Below are 20113 nucleotides of genomic sequence, written 5' to 3'. Positions count from 1 at the left end.
TACATGTAACATACACCAGATACGGAGTATCTAATACACCAAAAACAGATGAAATAGGATTATCATCCACATTTACGAGACAGAAATTTAAATTAACTTGCTCAAAATCTCACAGCTACCTTGTGGAGTCGGGACTTGAACTTTTATTTGTCTAAGTCAGTTGGAATTCCTGAATATATTAAAAAGGGCATCTGGGGGGCAGTCGGGAGGTTGTCTCTGCCTTTCCAATATTTATATTCTTTGTTATCTTTTCTTCTTCAACGTTTATATTATAGTCACTCAGTTATTAGTTATAATTGGGGCATCCCTGGCTTTTCTCCCTTCAAAATTTAAAGAACTGTTCACAAGTATTTTCAATAAGAATATTGGCTTTTTCAAAGGGAAGCATATTTTATTACTTTAAGGGAGAATTCTCTTCTACTTCAATATTTAAATTGGGAGTCAGTTAAAATACACCAAATGATGCACAGTATCACAAGAGATTAGGGAAATGTAAATCCAAACCACAATGAGATGCCACTTCATACCCACTAAGATGCTTATAGTCAAAAAACCAGAAAATAGGTGTGACAAGGATGTAAAGAAACTGGAACCCTCATACATTGTTGGTGGGAAACTAAAATGCTACAGCATTGTGCAAAGCAGTTTGGCAGTTTCTCAAAAAGTTAAACAGAACTACCACATGAAATGGCAATTCCACTCTCAGAAATACACCCCAAAGAACTGAAAACAGGTATTCAAACAAATGCTTGTAGGCAAGTGTTCACAGCAGCACCACTCAGAGCAGCCAAATGATGGAAATGAGCTAAATATCCATAATTGATGAACGGATAAAATATATAAAATGCTTTTATCTTGAATTCTTTATTTCAAAATATTCTATATTTTTTCTTCTGTAGCCTATGGTAGTAATATGTCACAGGACTGGAAACTGCCACTCTTCACAGTCTTGTAACAAACTTCCTTTGTGTGCGGGGTAATAGTCTAATAAATGAATTCTACTTGTTTCCATAATTTTAATACTGCTGGTCTTCAGTGAGATTATACAACTGTCATTTTGGCAGTGTGGGATCATGCTTGGGAATTTAGATTATTCTTGCTTCAAAACATTTTTAAGGTAGTTTTTAAGATAGTTTTTCATGTTTTCCTATGTTCTCGAATAAAAGGTAAAAAAAATCACCTAGAAGTTTGAAATATCCATAAATCCATAGAGAAAGCTATATAACAAAAGTATATAGGATAAATTTTTTAAAGTTAGTCTACAAATAATCTACTTCAGGTTTTCAAATCAATCATCCTCTGGTTAAATACCTGAAGAGAGACTGCTGTTGAAGTGTTTTTATTTTCTTCGTTTTTTTAAATATAGAAACACATGAAAAAAAAAAATAGAAACACATGAGTGAGATTCAGAACTGTCTCTGGAGTTATTAGCTCAGCCAGCTTACTCCAAAGTTGTAGCCTAAGTTCTGATTTACTTGTATTTTTCAGCTGTTTGCACTAAAATTTCATGTCCTCATTAAGTCATTAGTTACATACACACATGCAGAGCCTTAATGTTTAGCAGACTCCTCCCACACACACTTTTACCAATACTCTTGTATTATGACACTGGCATTCAAAGTATAGGTGATACTTAAGAAAACAGCCATTAAAATCAAGAAAGAAATATGAGCTTAATTGTTCTCCTCTAGTGAGAATAAGTGGTATTTTATTACCTCCTCTGCCGCTTCCCCATTATCCCCAACCCAACTAAGATCTTCAGTCTGAGTGCTAGTTCTCAGAAAATGGTTAGAGGGCCACTACTATCTGAATCCTAAGACATGCTTCTTAAAATGCACATCCTCCTCAGGCCACCCTTGGAACTACTAAATCAGAATCTCGGCTCTGGAGAATTGATTACAAGAATCTTAATTCACCAAGCCAAACCAGAACATTGCCCACATTAGCGTAAGAGTAAGATGACCCTATAATTTAGCACAATGGGGAATTTCTGAAAGTAAAAACAAATGCTATTAATATTAATGCTATTAATAATCATAAGCCAGGATGTATGGTCAATGCAGGGTTCCTATGGCGCACTCCATACTTAAAAAGAGTTTGGCTAGTTTCAGAGCTGCTTTCAACTAACAAGTTCATTAAAATTATTCTAAAATGTAATGCAAGAACATTACACTAAGAGATGAAAATATAGATTTGTTTATTTATTTTAGAGAGAGAGAATGAGCATGAATGCATGCAAGCAGAGGGTGCAGAAGGGCAGAGGAAGAAGAGAGAATCTGAAGCAGATTCCCCCGGGAGCATGGAGCCCCATGCAGGGCTCAATTTAAGGGCTGTGAGGACCATGACCTGAGCAGAAACCAAATATCTAATGCTGAACCGAGTCACCCAGGTGGCCCACAATTACTGAGATTTCTGAGGAAATTCTGTAATCAAAGGCCCCTCTGACACAATGTGGCATGAGTGCCCAGGGGAAGATAAGAGATAAAACAGACACACGTGGGGCTCCTGGGGGGCTCGGTCGGTTAAGCATCTGCCTTCAGCTCAGGTTATGATCCTGGGTTCCTGCTCAGTGAGAAGCCTGCCTCTCCCTCTCCCTCCTCTCTCCTCTCTCCGCTCATGTTCTCTAATAAATAAATAAACCTTTAAAAAAAAAAAAGGATACACATGTGAAGAAAGAATAGGTACCACATTTAAGAAGAAACAAATACTAAATACAAAAGAAGAGTAATTAGGAGAAAGAAGAAATATTTCATCAACAACAGAAAACAAGTTTAAAAGTAAAGAGACATAACAAGGTGAACACTTAAAAAAATTACAAATAAGTCATATGAAGAAAACATGGACAACCAAGATTACCAAATGACATTTTTGAAATAAAACAGAAGACGAAAAGCCAGATTACAAAAAGATGAAAGAGATAAAAGACAAATGTGGAGATAGCTACATACATGGCTCAATAAAGATAAGTGAGAAGCCAGAGAGGAGATAATAAGGAGAGAAAAGATGACAGAATTAAACGGGCTTTTAATAATTAAATTTAAAATTAAATTTAATAATTTCTGAAAAACAGGAAAGGTTAATGGAGGCAATGGGCCAGCAGAAAAATCCCTCAGGTACACAGGTTTTCCTCTAAATAAAATAGAACTCTCTAAACAAAAAGATCAAAAGATATGTATATACATACATATTTGCAAAAATGTGTGTGTGTGTATATATATATGTTGAGCTCATGCACAAAGTTCATATTTAGTATGAGAGTTCAGAGTTTGGGGGAGGTGTAAAAAGTAAAATGCTAGAGGAAGAAAACATCTATTTTTTTGCAAAGATAATTACATAGGCAGTTAAATCATACACACTGGGTCATCACAGACTTTACATTAGAAATCTACCAAAAATTATTATACATTATTATTTGAAGCAATGCTATACAATTTTTTATTACACTATTATGATTTGCTAGCATTACAATGTGGAATCTACACCAGTAATTTGTAATGGGGAGTGATTAACCCCTTTCCCCTCCTTAAGACATCTGGAAATGGGAGAAGGTGGTTTCTGGTGGCCCTAATACTGGGACAGGCCTGACGAGCAGAATCCAAGGATGCTCAATGTCTTCCAACGAAAAGCACAATCCAGCCCCAAATGCCAAGGGGGACCCTGATGAGAAACACTGTAAGCAATCAAGGAAGGTTGCTTATCTTGTTAGATCTTATTAGATTACAACAGGGTTGATTTTTAAATTCATTTCTTGTGATAAATTAATTTCATTCTGATAAAGGTCTCTGCATTCCACCTTCATTTATTTTAATTCAGAAATTAAAAACAGACCTGTAGTTCCAATAAAGGTATTTCAGTCATCCTAATGCTAAGACTTAATAATTAGCCCTTGACAAATGATGAAGAGGTGGCTAGGAGAATACCACTTGTTTAAAACAATAGAGTAAAAAAGTACTCAGTTTTTGAAAAAATATCTAGGGCAATGGTTAGGCTGAATGTATGTATTTGCATTATTTTTTACCACAAAATAGGTCCATGCAATTTTTATGCATCCAAAGTTCCCTAAGGCAAAGCAATTTAAGCTGAAGTTTATTTAAAATTAAGCAGGTGTATAAGGATTATAATGGCAACATACGGAAGTGCTGCAAGGGACTGAAACACAACAGATATGAGTTCACAATGATTCTGAAAAGGATACTAGGAAACCAACTATTATTTTGAAAAAGCACTAAAAAATAAAACTGATAAATAAGAGAAGGAATAAAACAGTCGGCCTTCACTAAGTAACTTACCCAACTGGGTAAACAAATGGAAGATGCAGTAAGTTTCTCTTTAGAGATCTATTCCAATGGTTGCTAACATCACAAGAAGAAAATCAGATCTTACAAGTCTCCTGATAGAAAACCATACTACCCATAAGGCAATTGAAGAAAAGAAAAGGAAAGGAAAGGAAAGGAAAGGAAAGGAAAGGAAAGGAAAGAAAAGGAAAAGAAAAAGGAAAGAAAAGAAAAGAAAAGAAAAGAAAAAGGAAAGAAAAAAAGAAAACAAAACAGCCAAACCTGACTGATCAAGCCTCTTGACAAAACTCCCAAATTTAAAGGAAATATTGAAAGCAAAGATATTAAACTATACTATACAAATGCAATAAGCAAAGTCTACTCTCAGAAACTTCACCTAGTTCTTTCATTACACTGCAAAAAATGGGGAAAAAGAGAATTTAGAGATTAAAAGAGATATAAAAGACATACCAACCAATCTCAATACGTCCACTTTATTTGGACACTGATTCAGGTAAATTTAGGGAGTGGGAATTGGGAGGGAGCAGTTGTCTAGGACATCCATGAGACATCTGTAAACTTGAACAATTAAGGAATTTAGATTTTTTTAAATGTAGGTGTGTTAATGACATTGTAGTTAAGTTAGAAAGGAGTCTCTATCTTTTGAAAATGCATAGCACAGTATCTGTTCTTTAAAAATATAGATGAAATGATGTCTGAGATTTGCTTCAATGTAATACGGGAGGGTGAGATGGATGGGATTAGAGGTGGAACAAGACTGGTCAAGGATTGGTAACTACTGAAACTGGGTGCAGGCTACATGGGGATTCATCATAATAGTCTGTTTACTTTCATATATGTTTCAAATCGTCCATAATAAAAAGTTAATTTAAAAAAACTAAGAAACCTCAGCAGGAGGGGAAAGCAATCATTTGCAACATGTTTATTTTAGGGTTTTAAAAAAGAACAAAATGCATGCTTGGCATAGTCCTCTAATGGATATGGGGATATTAAGCATCTGGGAAGATATAACAGAAATGTCTTTTAAAATTTTAAACAGACACTGGTTTAAATAAAATAAAATCTAAAGGAATACTAGTTAAAAACTGCCACTTAATTCCACATGGAACACATGCATCTAAATTCATGTTCAAACCCATCAAAGGCCAGATTTTTCCTCACTGTGATAGCAGGTGGATTTACCACAAGCATATACTTCACAGATCCAACAAATATTACCAATACTCTTAGAAACAAGTATGAAACAAAAATAAAACCATAAAGCCAAGGCCTTATGGTGCCCTTTATATTCTGTTGTTGTTACTCTTTAAATTGAGAAGACTACAGAAAGCAATAGGAAGCCATAAAAAATATGTAGCCACAATCTTCTGAGATCGATGCTCTTGGGGACCCTGAATAAATGGATTCTTGACCTACTAAAATTTAATGTGAAAAAATGATCCATTTGTAAAGGACTTATAAGATTGTAAATGGCAAAACAAACTACAAATAACCACCCTTAGAAAGGGAATGAATGTTGTTTATAAAAAGTGAGAGGCAAGGATGTAAAGGGAGGATCATCATGATGATTTATAAGTAAAGGAAAATAAAATAAAAAGGTAACAAAATTCATGTTTCCCTAGGCCTTTCATTCCGACCAAAACATGTGGAGCTATACTCCCAAAAGCAATTTCAGACAAGAGATGTCTTTATTTTTCCCCAGACAAGCTAGAAGTTAAACAGAATGACAAAGTGTATTTGCTCTGGGACAGTGAAGCAGCAAAGAAACTTTGGAAGGGCAATAACTGGTCCAAATCTCTCCAAAACAGGCAGACTAAACCACAAACAATGAATGAACACGGAAATACTGCAATTCCTTTCAGTTTTGTTCGCTGCAAATAACCATTAAATTAAAATAATCATACCTTCAGGATCAAGAAAGGACTGAAATCTTTTTAAATGTAATGATCTAAAAATTTGGCCCCATTGCTGTTATTTTTGAGGTTAATCGCTTCCTACTGACCATCACATACAAAACAAGTGCTATAAAATAAGCTTATGCTGTTTATCTACACACCCTTATAAAACCAATGAAATGTCAACAAAGAGGAAAATGCCACAAGTTTAAAATTCAAGACTGCCTTTAGACAAAATGCAAGGTACAGATTGATTCATAAAACTAATCTCATTAATCTAAAATGAACTACATAAACCTAGCAGGTCACCCTGAGAACGTTAGTAGGTCTGTCTTGCTAAGTGGACCAGCTCCTTTTCCAAAGAGACTCACTCGTAAGAGAAAAAGCAAATCCCCATACTACATGTATCTAATTTCTGTATAAATTCACAAATTTAGGAAAACAGTGATTAAATGAACTATGAAGCTATAAGAAAAAAAAGACAAAATTAAGAGGACTTAACTTGAACATGAAGCCAAATTTGTTAAAAAGTGAGATCTAGTGCCAGTATCAAAAAATAGTAAGTGCACATGGTGCTGAGAAATCAGCATTCAAATTCTCCTAAAATCCTATGTGATTGGGACTTTTCTCCATAAAGCTAGGAATTCTTATCTACAGATGGATTTTTTTTCCAACCTCAAAGCAATTCATAAACATGGACTGCTTCACAATACCCCAGAGAAAAAAGCAGAGGTAGATTTAAAGATATTCCTTTGCCCACAGGAAAGCCATACACAAAGAACTACAAGGCAGAGAACAAAGATTTGCTTTTTCCGTTATGATCATACTCAGTCCCTGACCTTCTTTCTTACAGGGGAAGAGAATAAGGCAAGAGAGCTGACAACTGGGGAAATGCTCCCTGGGAAAAAAAAAAAAAAAAAAGCTTAAATGATAATAAATTAAAAAAAAAAAAAAAGGTAAGAAAGCCTTGCACTCCCAAGCCAAAGAAGGAAACTCTTTTTTTCTCCAACTCACCATCTGGACCTTACTTGCCAGGTTCTAAAACCCTACAAGGAACAGTATTTTTGGATCCTTCGAAAAACTATAAACAAACAAATGGGAGATATACTTAAACTAAGCATGTACCTACAGACCCATAATCAACTGGGAATGTCTTTACCAGATCTCTCAAGCAGCACTGTACAAAAGCAGAAGCGCTTACTTTTATGTCAAAAAGTAAACATAGATTTTTGCCCCGCATCTGTTATGTATATGTGCTACATATGTGACATTTGGCAATTTTCTCAACTACTCTTAAGATTCAGTTTTGAAATCTTAAAAAGAATGATTCTTTAGAGGGTTCTTTTGGGAGTTAAACAAGTGAGAGTATTAAGTATTATACTATGGACTCCAGTACAGTGTCAGGCTGGATGCTCAATTATTTCCTCTTTTGAAGTAAGAGTGAAAGTCATCTATTCATGGAAGTATGCATCCTTTGCGGCGGAAAAACTGATTTCTCACTGAATATCCATATGCTCCCCCACACTTTCCAGCCACCTTGCAGTTAGCTGAGACCATGTGCTGAATTCATGTCTTACTTCCAGACCGAAGCACTTAAAAGCTGGCACACGACCCTCTAACTCTCTTGCTTGGACACAGGTTTCAAATGGCACAACTACAGGATGCAAGAAGCAGAGAGCAGAGTCCATACATGGAAGACCTACCCAGGAGAGCTCCTGCATGTACAGTGGACTTCATATGAGCAAGAGAAGTAAACCCTTATATGTTTCCAACACTGCAAAATTTAATGTACTCAATTGTACTCAATTGTACTCAAATGCTACAGGACAAAACGCATACATAAAAATGGCAAGTCCTCTGTTTAAGTATTGAAGGACGCACTGGTTTTGGTGTAATTTCGTGCATTAAGAAAAAAAAACGAAATGATTAAAAGACTGTATTTAGGAACAAAGTGGAAAAGTAATCCACTATACGCGAGTTAAAAAGAAACAGATACTTATAGTTTCAACTTAAGCAGAAAGAATTCTAAAATCAAGAGGCTAAATTATTTTTCTAATTAAAACATACAAGTCATACAACAACAAAAGCAATTATCCAAGAATAAAAAGTGAGAAACTGAAAACTGCTATTAGAAAACAGGTAGAAGAAAGGAAAGTCGACCAACTTCAAAACACTTTCACTGTAAATGGCTGTAGTCGATTGTCATTCTAACACAGGGAGTAGAGGACCCACAACTGCTTATCCACAATTCTGGAATCCCAAAAGCTCTAAAAATCAAATAAGTTTGGAGAAAAATAATTTGGCAGCCAACACCAAACATGAACTAACCTGAAATTACTTGTAATGTCTATTTATTATCCCATTTAGTATAAATATTCATACATTTTTGGTGTAAAAATATTATGTGTTTGAAGATCCCACTGGGGTTGTTATATAAGATACAGCAAGCACATCATATTCCCTTTCTAAAATCAAAAATTTTCTGTCCCCTGAAACACATCTAGCCCCAAGGGTTGGAAATAAAAGACTGTGGACTTAGAACAATAATAGAAGTGAATAATCTCTGTACTGTCTTAACGATGAAACGAAAAACCAAATCAAGAGCATGGCTTTCTAACCTGTTTGTAATTCAATGTAAAACTGAATGCGGATGAATTTCCAATGGTATTTCTCCTTGATGCATCGTACTTCAATATTTCTGGTAGAACACAGATACAACAGCCTAAAGCTAGATCATGCAGGGGTATAATTAACTGGTGGAAGACAGAAAAGAAATAAAAATACTGCCGAAAGCATTTCTGGCCTCAATAGACCATAATTTAGCAGGTATTCAAGGTAGCCATTCCTGTGGTTTCACATAAAAACAACATACTCATATGTCAAAAAATACACAATAAATATAAACCATAGCACAGGAGTAGTGGGAGGTAGAGCCATCAGCTCTAAGAAGGTGTAGGAGAGTATACTAAGCAGGCATCGCTAATAAGATAGCAAAGTGGTAAAAAGAAAACTATGCAACAATTCAGGCAGCAAGGTATCAGAGTTAAGGATCTACAGCAGGATTTCTCAACCTGAGCACTACTGACACTTTAGTCCAGATGATTCTTTGTTGGAGGGGGTTGTCCTACACACTGCAGGGCATTTAGCAGCATCCCTGACCTCTACTCACTAAATATCAGCAGCCACCCCCCCCCTTCTCCCAGTTAAGAAAGCACAAAAGTCTCCAAGCATTGTCCACTGTTCCTCTGTTCCTTAGGCTTTTTTTTTTTTTTTGGGGGGGGGGGGAGGAGCTGGTAGAGAGAAGTAGGGAGGCAAAAATCACCGACAGTTGAGAACCACTGATCCAGAGGCAAAAGAAAGAATAAAAGTTTAAGAGTTTCTTTTCTAGATTCTAATAAAATGACAAATATACTTCCCTGACAAAAGCCGTATAGGAAGAAAAAAAAATCATTTCTATTTCTCTAAGTCTACAAGTGGTTTTATCGTATGTTTTTAATCCCAATTTTATGGGGAAGATGAGAATGGCAGATCAAGCTCTCCGTTCTCAATCTGAATGCCCTTGCACTCAAAGCAAGAAGGATTTGTTGATTTTCTTGTAACTAAACATATCCATCTGTTGTTAACAGCAACTCTTTTCAAGGAGGGAATAAGGTACCAATTGGTTAACTATAGAAAGTGACAAAACAACTGGGAATAAAGGCACACAGTGTTTTCACCTACTTTCTAACTACACTATCTGCTTTGAACATAATAGGTCCCTAATAAAAACATGACCTTTTAGGGGAAGAAATACTGTTTTCAATCATGTCATTCTTTTGGGAAAAGTTTTTAGTCACAGCAGCACTGGGTCTTCCTGCAGCACTCTTGCATATGAGACAAATAATTAGGCTTACTATATAGTATTATCAGTTTCCTTCTATAATAGAAACAGTAGCTAAGTGCCTTTGAATAATCATACTAAAAATTACTACTATAAAGAAAAGTACAGAACATATGGTATTTTTAAGAGAGTCTTCTCCAACCCAGAGTCAACTGTTTTGCCTGGACTTTATATTCCGGTCAATTCGACAGATTTCGATTTATCTATTAATTTCACAAATTTTCATATGCAAAATACTGTGTAAAGCAAGAGTTACAAAAATGTGTAAGACCACACCCTCCTTTCAGAGGAACACTTACCCTTGCAGAAGGTAGAAACAAGTAAATAATTATAGTCTACAACATAAACATACTGTATTATGGGTTTCATCTGTGTTGAAGCTAGTATTAGCCTAATGAAACATAAAACATCATTTAAAATTATCAGTAATGCCCAAATTTCCAAAAAAATCCTCATGATTTTTGAAAGTCTGTGAAGTCAAAACTTAATTAATAAAACATTAAGAACTATCTATCAGTAGATGACCACAATAGGGTGGTAGGGAAACAATCAGAGTAGTTCTTTGTGCTTCCAGTAAAGATTCCATTAAAAAAAAAAAGAGAGAGAGAGAGAGTTCCAGAATTTTTTTTGAAGAGTTGAAAATGACTAGATGACGAGAGATCTTTCACAAAAGAGGGCATCTTCCTTCACATAGCACATGCTACCTAATATCAACCACAACAACACATGTATAAGTAAAAAAGAAAAAAAGCAATCTATCTATAAATGTGGAGGACTTTAAAAAATCAAGCACTGTAAGGGCACTTGGGTGGCTCATCTATTAAGCAACCTGATTCTTGATTTCCGCTCAAGTAATGATCTCAAGGTTGTGAGATCCAGGCCCAACCTCTCTGCCTCCCTCCCCCAAACAAAATGAAATAAAATAAAATGCTGTATAAGCAACCAACTAAGCAATGTAGATATCACATGTTATTTTGATTATTACTTGCCTTCATATACCAATTACAGAAAGCTTCCAAAATCACAGGCAAGGAAAAAAGTTCTTATATTTAGGTTACTGGTAAACTACATCAAATCAGAATCCAAGTTTTACAAATATTGATATAATCTCAATCTCAGTAAACCTGCACATTTTTAAAACAGGATATTTTAAAAAGGGAAAACGTAACTATCACCCTTATTTTCAAAATTTTTTCATTGTAATTTACTGCAGAGAGAGATCATTCTCTATTGAATTAAGTATCATTAACTTTATGTATATTCCTCTAAAAGGGATATACTAGTCCTTCATCCTTGCCCAATGTCCTTAGGTTAATTTTCTTTTTTACTCAAGTTCTAAGGAACTCCTTTAACTAATAAATACGTATTTAAAAATTTTTTGCTTGATGTGTTTTCAAATAAAATAGATGCTAAATTGATTAAAATAACATTACTCCTAGAGTACGATGTTGATCCATTGGAAAAATGCCAGCAAGAGTGAGGACAGGTGTCTAACCTGCCTCTCTCCCCTTAATTATGCTGTGGTCACTTTACTGACCCAATTTACACCATTACAAAACTTTAAAACATAACAACTCATTTAATCCTCAACCTGTAGAAGGGGAATTATTTTAATCTCCATTTTAGGGATCCCTGGGTGGCGCAGCGGTTTGGCGCCTGCCTTTGGCCCAGGGCGCGATCCTGGAGACTCGGGATCGAATCCCACGTCAGGCTCCCGGTGCATGGAGCCTGCTTCTCCCTCTGCCTGTGTCTCTGCCTCTCTCTCTCTCTCACTGTGTGCCTATCATAAATAAATAAAATAAAATTAAAAAAAAAAAATCTCCATTTTACATTTAAGAAAACTGAAAGACAGAAATAGATCCTAACTGATCTAAAATAGCACAGCTAATAAGAGGCAGATCGAGGATTTGAACTCAGACCAATGTTTCTGAAACCTTAATATACATTTGATTCACCGGGATTCTTGCTGAAATTCAGTCTCTGATTCAGTACTTCTGCAGCGGGGGGAGGCAAGATTCTGCATTTCTAACAATCTTACCTGCGATGCGGACCTTGCTGACCTAAAGATCACTCTCTGAGGAGCAAAATTCTGGTCTACCCTAGAAAATGGTGGCAAGCGGCGATAGCCCTCACGAGGTACGGTTCACCCACAGTTAGACAATGAGAGGCTTATGAGCAAATCAAGAGTTGCCAACTTCTGGTTTAGAACTTAATTGCCTCTTGTATTAATTTTGTTTTTAAAAGAAGGATGCTGCTAGCAAAATTTACAAGTATTAAAGTACCTTTTCAAGTTCTGCAAGCACACACTTGATACTATTAGGCCCCCCTCCAGTAAGGCCTTTCCCACATCCAAAACTACTTACAGACGTCCCTGAATATCCAACTTTGACACGGATTCAACCTCAACACATTAAAGAACTTTTTAAGAGTGCGTATTTGTGCTTTTATCATATACGGAAAGAGTCAGAGGTTGAGTTAAAGATCTAGCAACCTCCTAAAGGTCTGTAAGTGGTTACTGTGAAAGGACAAGGGCACCCTCTGGGAAAGAGGGAACATAAATGTCTTAATAGCACAGTACTCAACAATTCTAGTCAATCACTTTCTCCAAAAACTGATGAATCATTCATTCTTCATTCTCACTGATGAATCAACTATACCATAACACAGGATACACTATGTAAACCATATAAATCAAGGCCACTACATTAAATATTAAATCCCTATGTTGAGAATGCTCTGGTCTAAGTTAGAACTCCACTACCTAAAAACTAAAATGCCATCAAATCACTGGAAATAGTCCTTTATCCAACTTTTATACTATCAGGAAAAGAAATATCATTACTATCAAAAATATATTCAAACCTGTTTAAAACCACACACTTAATTCAACAGGTAAGTCTACCCTAAGATCACTCTCGATATACACATATTAGACATATAATAGTAAGGGAATATATAACATAAGAGAAGAATATTTTATTAATAAAGCACAAGAAGGGAGGATGGGATCTAATTCTTAGTCTTGTCTAATTCTGGTTTTGCTGAGTTTTATTTCAACCAACTTTTTCCTGAATGTACACAGATATACTTTACATTTCTTCCCTGAGGAAGAATTAAATCTGTCACCTACTTTGACAAGCTTGTAAAAATTATTTTCAAAACCATAATGGAATTCTGATTAATTAACTGCACATGAAAGTTAAACATCAAAGTCAAGAGAGTATAAGGTTTCATAGATTTCAGGCAATATGAACTCACACATTTTAAAACTTATTAACATGGAATCCCATTTTAAATTATAACGTAAATCAATAAATTTAAACTATACAATCACCATAAAGCTAAAATCCTCACCCATGCACCTGTGAACTACAAGAACACCACGATCTGTCACACATTTCCGACAGGTAAAAAAAAAAATACAACACCAATTCAGACTTCATTGTCAACATCCCAAAGTGTCTCCACCAAACACTCAATATTCCAAATTCCTGCTCGAGGACAGGACTAGATCATCTTCCACCCCAAAACAATCTCCAGACGCTTTAAATAAAAGACACAAAGTATCTATTTTACGTCAGGCATATAAAGAAGACGGTCCCCAAACTAGTAAGACACAACTTCTCCCAGTTCCCTGTCAAGACTCACTTTTTCTGTTTTTCCTTTAGTCACATAGCCACCGAAAAAAAAAAAAAAAAAAAAAAACCCACCCTGAAATATTAAAAGAACTAGAGAACCGAAATATGTAATTTGCAATAGTTTACAATCATCACAAGTTGTGACCAGGGAACGCACAGATGATGTAGTCCATGTCACCGTCCCCAAGCCCACGGGTTCGCTATTTCAATGATCACTAAATGCGAAGCGTAATTTCAGACTAAAATGAAACATGGCACATAAACAGAATAATAAACTTTCTGCCTCCCAGAAACATTCAACTTCCTCTAAAATAATCCTCAGTGACCTTGGGGAACCATTCCTGGGCTAACCATGTAAAGCACACTTCTTCAGTAACTGCAACACTACACTACTGCGCCAAGGGCATTCAACACTCCGCCTACTAGACTCTTTAGATTTATGCACGTACGCTAGTTTGTGCCACTTGCAGAAAATCAACAGAAACCAATGTTTGACCTCACATGCAATTTAGGTTTTGAACTGATAGATCTTTACATCTTTTACAAAGGGAAATATCAGAATATACTCTGCAAGTTAAGTGATTCTTCCAAGAGCAAATCTAACTTGACCTCACTAAATGGCTACAGATTTGACAGCCCAATCGAGAAGGCTGGAAGGAAAACTTTGATGTATTTATTCTCTAAAGCAGCAGCACTGCTCACTAGAAATGTCATACAAGCCACATAACGTATCTTTAAGTTTTCTAATAACTGCATTAAGATGATGAAAAGGTAAAACTTTAAAACATTCTATGTGACTCAACATACCCGACTTCTCATTTAAACACGTCACAGATAGTTTTAAAAATCACTACTAAGGTTCTGTATACATTCTTTTTTTCATACTAAGTTTTCAAAATCTGATGTGTATTTTACATTTAGAGCACATCTCATTTTGGACAACTGAAGTGGTCAAGAGCCACAAGTGGCTAGTGGCTGCATTAGTGGACAGCACAGCTCTTAGAACTTCGAGATCTAACATACCCACTACCTGTTTAAAATTAGCTTACATTCACGTTTGCCTTCTGAACTGAAATAGCTGATTACGAATATCAGCAAAACTGTTAATTCACTGAATAAATCAGGATCAGATCACCTTATCCAAGGATCTGGTTAATACACACAAGCAAGAAGCAATGGAGTTACACCCAATTACATCTCAAGTAGACTTCAGGGCTAGGTCTGATCATCTCATGTGAACACAACTCACATCAAAAATACAGGTTAGGACGAGAAAATCATTTTCCTATCCAACCGTAACCCTGCCTTGTTTCTAGCTGCCACTCTTGCTCTTGAGCACATATCTGTATGCAAAGTCTCTACAACACTGTTTTTTTTTTTTTTTTCTAAGTCTGATGAATTTTGGAAGCCACATAATCACTGCTGAAAACAGAGCACTAAGACAAACTGGAAAAAAAAAAAAAAAAGTTCACAAACAGAACTGTCAACCACTTAAAGCACCTTGTACCAACCAACCGTTTTAAATTATCCTACATGATGTCACTGTAATGAATTCTTCCTACAAATTCCAATTCATTTACTGCTTTCCATACACATATTACAGGGACCAAGACTCCTAAGGATTTTCCCAAGTAATTAAGACATTTGATTAACAAGTAAGTAATTCCACCAATGCATTCTCTAGAAAACAACTAAAAGCATTAGCTTAGCACATAAAATTTGTCCTTAGGGCACATTACTGAATAAATCAAACAGAAACTATACTCTTGTTTACTGCATTTACATTCTGTAACACCACATTCAGCGATTTCTAAATCTGGAAGGTCAGTTCAGATTGCACACGAGCAGTAACTTTAAAGCTTAGCAAAATTGTAGAAGTTTCTGCAATATACTTCTGAATAAAACACCCTACCGAGATGTTACAACGGAACAAAAATCAGCACCACTCACACCCATGTCAGTAAGAAGCCCAGAAGTCGGTCTATTCCTAAATCTAAGAGGTATGACACACGCTGAAGAGTATTCCACCCCCCCCCCCAAAAAAAACTGGTTTAATTCACCTCGGATAATTTTTATTTGCTCCACTTGCAAGAACTGAAGAGAAGCAAACAGCAGCTGCTCTTCTGCAGCACACATACCCAGAGCCGATACGTCGATCTCCTGATATTTTTCCACATTTCAAAGAAATCGGAACAACAAAATGTGTGTCTTACCTGCAGTTAGGAGGAGGATCCAGAGTTATTTCGGCTAGCTCCTTCTGAATTCTGTTAGTGAAATGAGAACAGACAAAAAGGATTTGAGGTAGGCTACAGAATAACCGGGGAATTACACTGCCCTCTACCACCATGCAGTTAAATGCAAGGCTGGCTTTGCCTTCAGTAATGCTAACATGGCTGCTTCCTCTTTGTTCTCAGAGGCATAACCCAAATCCCTTAGCAGAAACTTTGCAGCTTTTTTCCTCACTCGCCACTGTAAATAAGTATGACATGCACACCTGATTTGAGAAGTAGTCCTCTACTAGGACTCAATAAAGGACAGAAGATCTATTTCAAAACACTTTTTACCAAAGAAATTCTCTTTTCAAGCTTATATGCAAATGAGACAAGAAGGGAGGAGGGAAAGCACTAGAATTTTTGACAATGACTTCAAGTCACTTTTATAGAGGTAAGCATCAGCAAGCTATCACGCGGGCACGTTAACAGTTTTGAGGATATTTGGGGCCAAAAAAAAGTTTAAAATTTACAAACCTCTTTACCAGTGAAAAACTTCTAAAGGACTCTGACATTCTTACTTAACCAATTCTGTTTTCCTTGACCTTAATTTCAGTACAGGACTAAGACTGAGTAAAGTGGAGAGGAAAGAAATACCAGGATATACAGCCTTGAGATGGGGGCGGGGGGGGGGGGGGGGGAGAGCAGGGGAAGCAGTTCTCTGATTTTATTCAAATTTAAAACGCTTTCAAAACTTAAGATGTGTTTAACACGTCCCTCAACGAGATTACAGCAAATTGAGGGGGACTCTAAATCATTTAAAAGACTGCTGTTATTTAATAAAACATTACTCTCAAGTTATTAATACGCGATTACTGATAGAGGTGAAAGTCCACAGGAAAATAAGAGTACTTCGAAATCACTACAGAACGCAGTATTTGAACACTTTTTATATTTTCTTCTCCCTTTAGTTGTGATCAACAAAAACCAACAAAATGTCAATATGAGCTAACGCTATAGACACATGTGACGTAGAATTAATAGAATTCATGGATATTCCCCTAGTGCCACCAATGGAGTCCCCTCGACAGAATCCTTTTTTTTTTCTTTTTCTCTCTCTCTTTTTTGCCATCAAAGATGATATAAAATCAACAGGAAACAAACGGCCTTTCGTATATACCCAACAAAACAGGTTTCTTCTGCTGTGGGGTATTAACACGTCAAGCAGATCCACAAGTTTCAGAGGGAAGGGCCACAAACACAATGAAAGTTTTCGACAGCCAGGTGCCATCCAAAATGGTAAATGGCTCCTCTGCAGTTTTATGCGCACTCACGAGGATAGAGAGGCATAACCAACCGTTAACTACAGAAGAGCAGTTACCTGGGATGCGTGACTTAAAGTCCTTATCTGCAAAACTGAAAGCAAACGGGGAGCCCAAATTTTAAATCTGCTCTCCAATATAGTCCAGGCCTTGAACTGACCAATTTCCTAGCAAACACACTCCCCTTTCTAATCATCAGGCTTCATGGAGAGGCTGGAGAGGCGCTGCTGATCCTCCAGAAGTGTCAATTTCAATGAAGAAGAAGAGGAGTATGACTCATAAAAAGGAACATCCTCAATGTACCAGCTAATTTGGGCGCACCAAATTTCCCTTGCCAGCAGCTCCTCAAACAATCTGTCAGGATGGGAGTCCAAGCTCTCTCTACTCAAGGACACTCTCCCTGAAGTTAACCAAAGTACAGAGTTAAGTTCCCTTAGAAGCACAGTTCTAGGGAGGTGCCTTACGTCCCACCTAAAGAATGACAAGCTATTCAAGTGCAGATAGAAGTGATCACCGAGTAAATACCTCCGAACCCTGGCTAGTGATGTAAAAATAAATAAATGAATAAATAAAAATAAAAAACCAACAGTGAGTCGTCTGGAAGACAACCGGCATCCTGTGCTTCCGTCCTTTTTTTTTTTTGACACGTTACCTTTTAGCACTAGTGGATAACTTAGCAGTGGTTTTGCTAGAGAGTTTGGTGTTTTTCTTCTGCTGGGTGGCAGAAGGTTTTCTTTCCTCTTGCTCTTCGGGCTCTGGGGCGGCGGGGTCCCGCTGGTCTGCATCTGAACTCCCACTGCTGGTGCTGGGGCTCTCATCATCGGACCTTTGCCTATCACTGGACATCTTGGTGAACTTGTTTCTTAGAAAACTTTTAAAGAGAGGGGGGAAAAAAAAAGAGAGAGAAAAAGGAAATATTAAGCCTGAGAAACCAACCAACCAACAACAAACAGCACGTTCTCCTCCCAAGGTTCCCCTACATTTCGCATTTTAATGAGAAACACTTGCCAGTGCTCACACTGATCTCATCAGCACCCAGCAAGGTTACACGGGGAGGTGATGTGTCTCACCACGTTCAAGCCTTGGCCGAACTCAAGTTCGGAGGAAAAAAAAAAAAAAAAAGAAAAAAACGAAAAAAAAAAAAAAAAAGCCACTCACATTTTTTTTTTTCTTTTTTCCCTTCCACCCCCCCCCCCCCCTCCAGCATCCCTTGGACAATCTATCAATTGTGTAGTTTCTCAGAAGGCATGAGGCACATTGGCCAGGGAACTTAGGCGACGAGCATTGAGGACACCTTGTGCATAACAGATCTGGGGCTGAAAAATGTGCAAAAAAAAAAAAAAAAAAAAGAGAAGAGAGAGAGGAGTCAGTAACGTCTCAATATCCAGGCGCTGACACGGGTGCAGGCGCAGGCAGACCGTGCGGGTCCCCTCGTGCAGCGCGAGCGCGGACCCCGGGGCCGGCCCCTGCTCGCTGGGGTGGCGGTTCCTGCTCGGTGCAGCCGGCCCTGGCGGCGCGGGGCGGGGGGGCGGGGGGGCGAGCGGCGGCGGCCGGTGCCCCGGGCGGGCTCCCCCCGAGCTCCCCGAGCTCCCCGAGCTCCCCCGGCTGCACCGCCCGCGGGGCTCCCCGCGCCGCCCCGGCCCCCCGCTCCGCGCTCGCATCGCGGACCGACATTTTGTCCAGAAATAACCAAAAAAAAAAAAAAAAAGGGAAAGAGGAGGCAAACACAAACAAACAAAAGCCGCAAGAAGTGCAGCACGTCCCCGCGCCCGGCGAGCCGCGGCGGCCCCGCAGCCCCGCGGCCCTTTGTGGGGAGGGCGCCGGGGCCGCCGAGGGATGCGCCGCCGCCGCCGCCGCCGCCGCCCCCGCCCGCCGCCCGCGAACAAAGCTGCCGCCCCCGCCCCGCCCCCGCCCGCCCGCGCCCCCCGCGCCCCCGGCCCCGCCGCCTCACCTCGGCCGCCCGCCCGGCCCGCTCGCGCGCCGCTACGCTGTGGGGGAGGGAGAGCGAAAAAAACCCTTCCTTGAGGAAATGGAGGCAGCGCGGGGGGGGCGGGGGGAGGGAAAAAAGAAGCCGCGGAGGCTCCGGCCGGGGAGCGTGGAACATTGAGAGTCGGCGGGGGCCGTGCAGTACCGCGCTCCGGCCGGAGGGTGGCGCCGCCCGCGCCCGCGCCCGCGCCCGCGCCCGCGGCGGGGACGGCAGGGAAGGGAGGAAGGCGGGGAGGGAAGGGGACGGAGGCGAGGGAGGGAGGACGGGGAGGACGCGAGGAAAATAAATAAACGGCGAGGGGAGGATAAATAAATAAATAAATAATGGCGCGTGCGGGGCGCGGGGCGCGGGGCGGGGGCCGCGGGGGAGGGCGCGCTCCGGGGACGCGGGCAGCCCCGCGCGCTGTGGCCTCCCGCCGCCGCCGCCCGGCTCGGCTCCTCCCGGCCGCGCAGTCAGCAAGTTCCGCGGCGGCCGCGGGGGAGGGGGAGGGGCGGGCGCGGCGGCGGCGGCGGCGGCGGCGGAGGGCGGAGGGCGGAGGGCGGGGGGGCGCGCGCTCCCGGGGCCGCCGGGCACGAGCGCCGCCCGCGCGCCCGCGCGCCCCCGGCCGGGGAGCCCCGCGGAGGACGCGCGGGGGATGCGGGGGCGCACGCGGGCCCCGGACAAAGAGCGCGGGCGGGGACCCTGCCGCCCTGGGCCGGGGAGGGCGGGGGCGCGGGGACGGCTTCCGGCCTGAGCCCGCCTCCCGAGCGAGGCTGCCCATTGGGCTACCCGCCCCCGCGCGCGCACCCGCACCCCCGCCCGCGGCGCCTCCGTGCACGCTCCCGAGGGGGAGGGGGGGGAGGGGGAGGGGCGCCCCGAGGTCCCCCGGGGTGCGCACGGCCCTGGA

At 39.9% G+C, this 20113-nt stretch overlaps 1 protein-coding gene across 1 annotated transcript in view; it reads right to left on the bottom strand.

The window, feature by feature from the left end:
- Window positions 1-19438, bottom strand: part of UBE2E3 (ubiquitin conjugating enzyme E2 E3) — an 85609-nt gene extending 66171 nt beyond the window's left edge. The window contains exons 1-3 of the mRNA XM_072752093.1: window positions 19192-19438; window positions 17893-18111; window positions 15922-15972 (exon numbers count right to left, since the gene is read on the bottom strand). Coding sequence (XP_072608194.1) covers window positions 15922-15972; window positions 17893-18086 — 245 coding nt within the window. The 5' untranslated portion in view covers window positions 18087-18111; window positions 19192-19438. The remainder of the gene's footprint in view (window positions 1-15921; window positions 15973-17892; window positions 18112-19191) is intronic.
- Between the last annotated feature and the right edge of the window lie 675 nt (window positions 19439-20113).

Source organism: Vulpes vulpes, chromosome 3 (assembly GCF_048418805.1).
Source record: "Vulpes vulpes isolate BD-2025 chromosome 3, VulVul3, whole genome shotgun sequence".
Taxonomy (NCBI): Eukaryota; Metazoa; Chordata; class Mammalia; order Carnivora; family Canidae; genus Vulpes; species Vulpes vulpes.
Note: the sequence above shows the minus strand (reverse complement) of the source record. Positions and strands in the feature narration are given on the sequence as shown.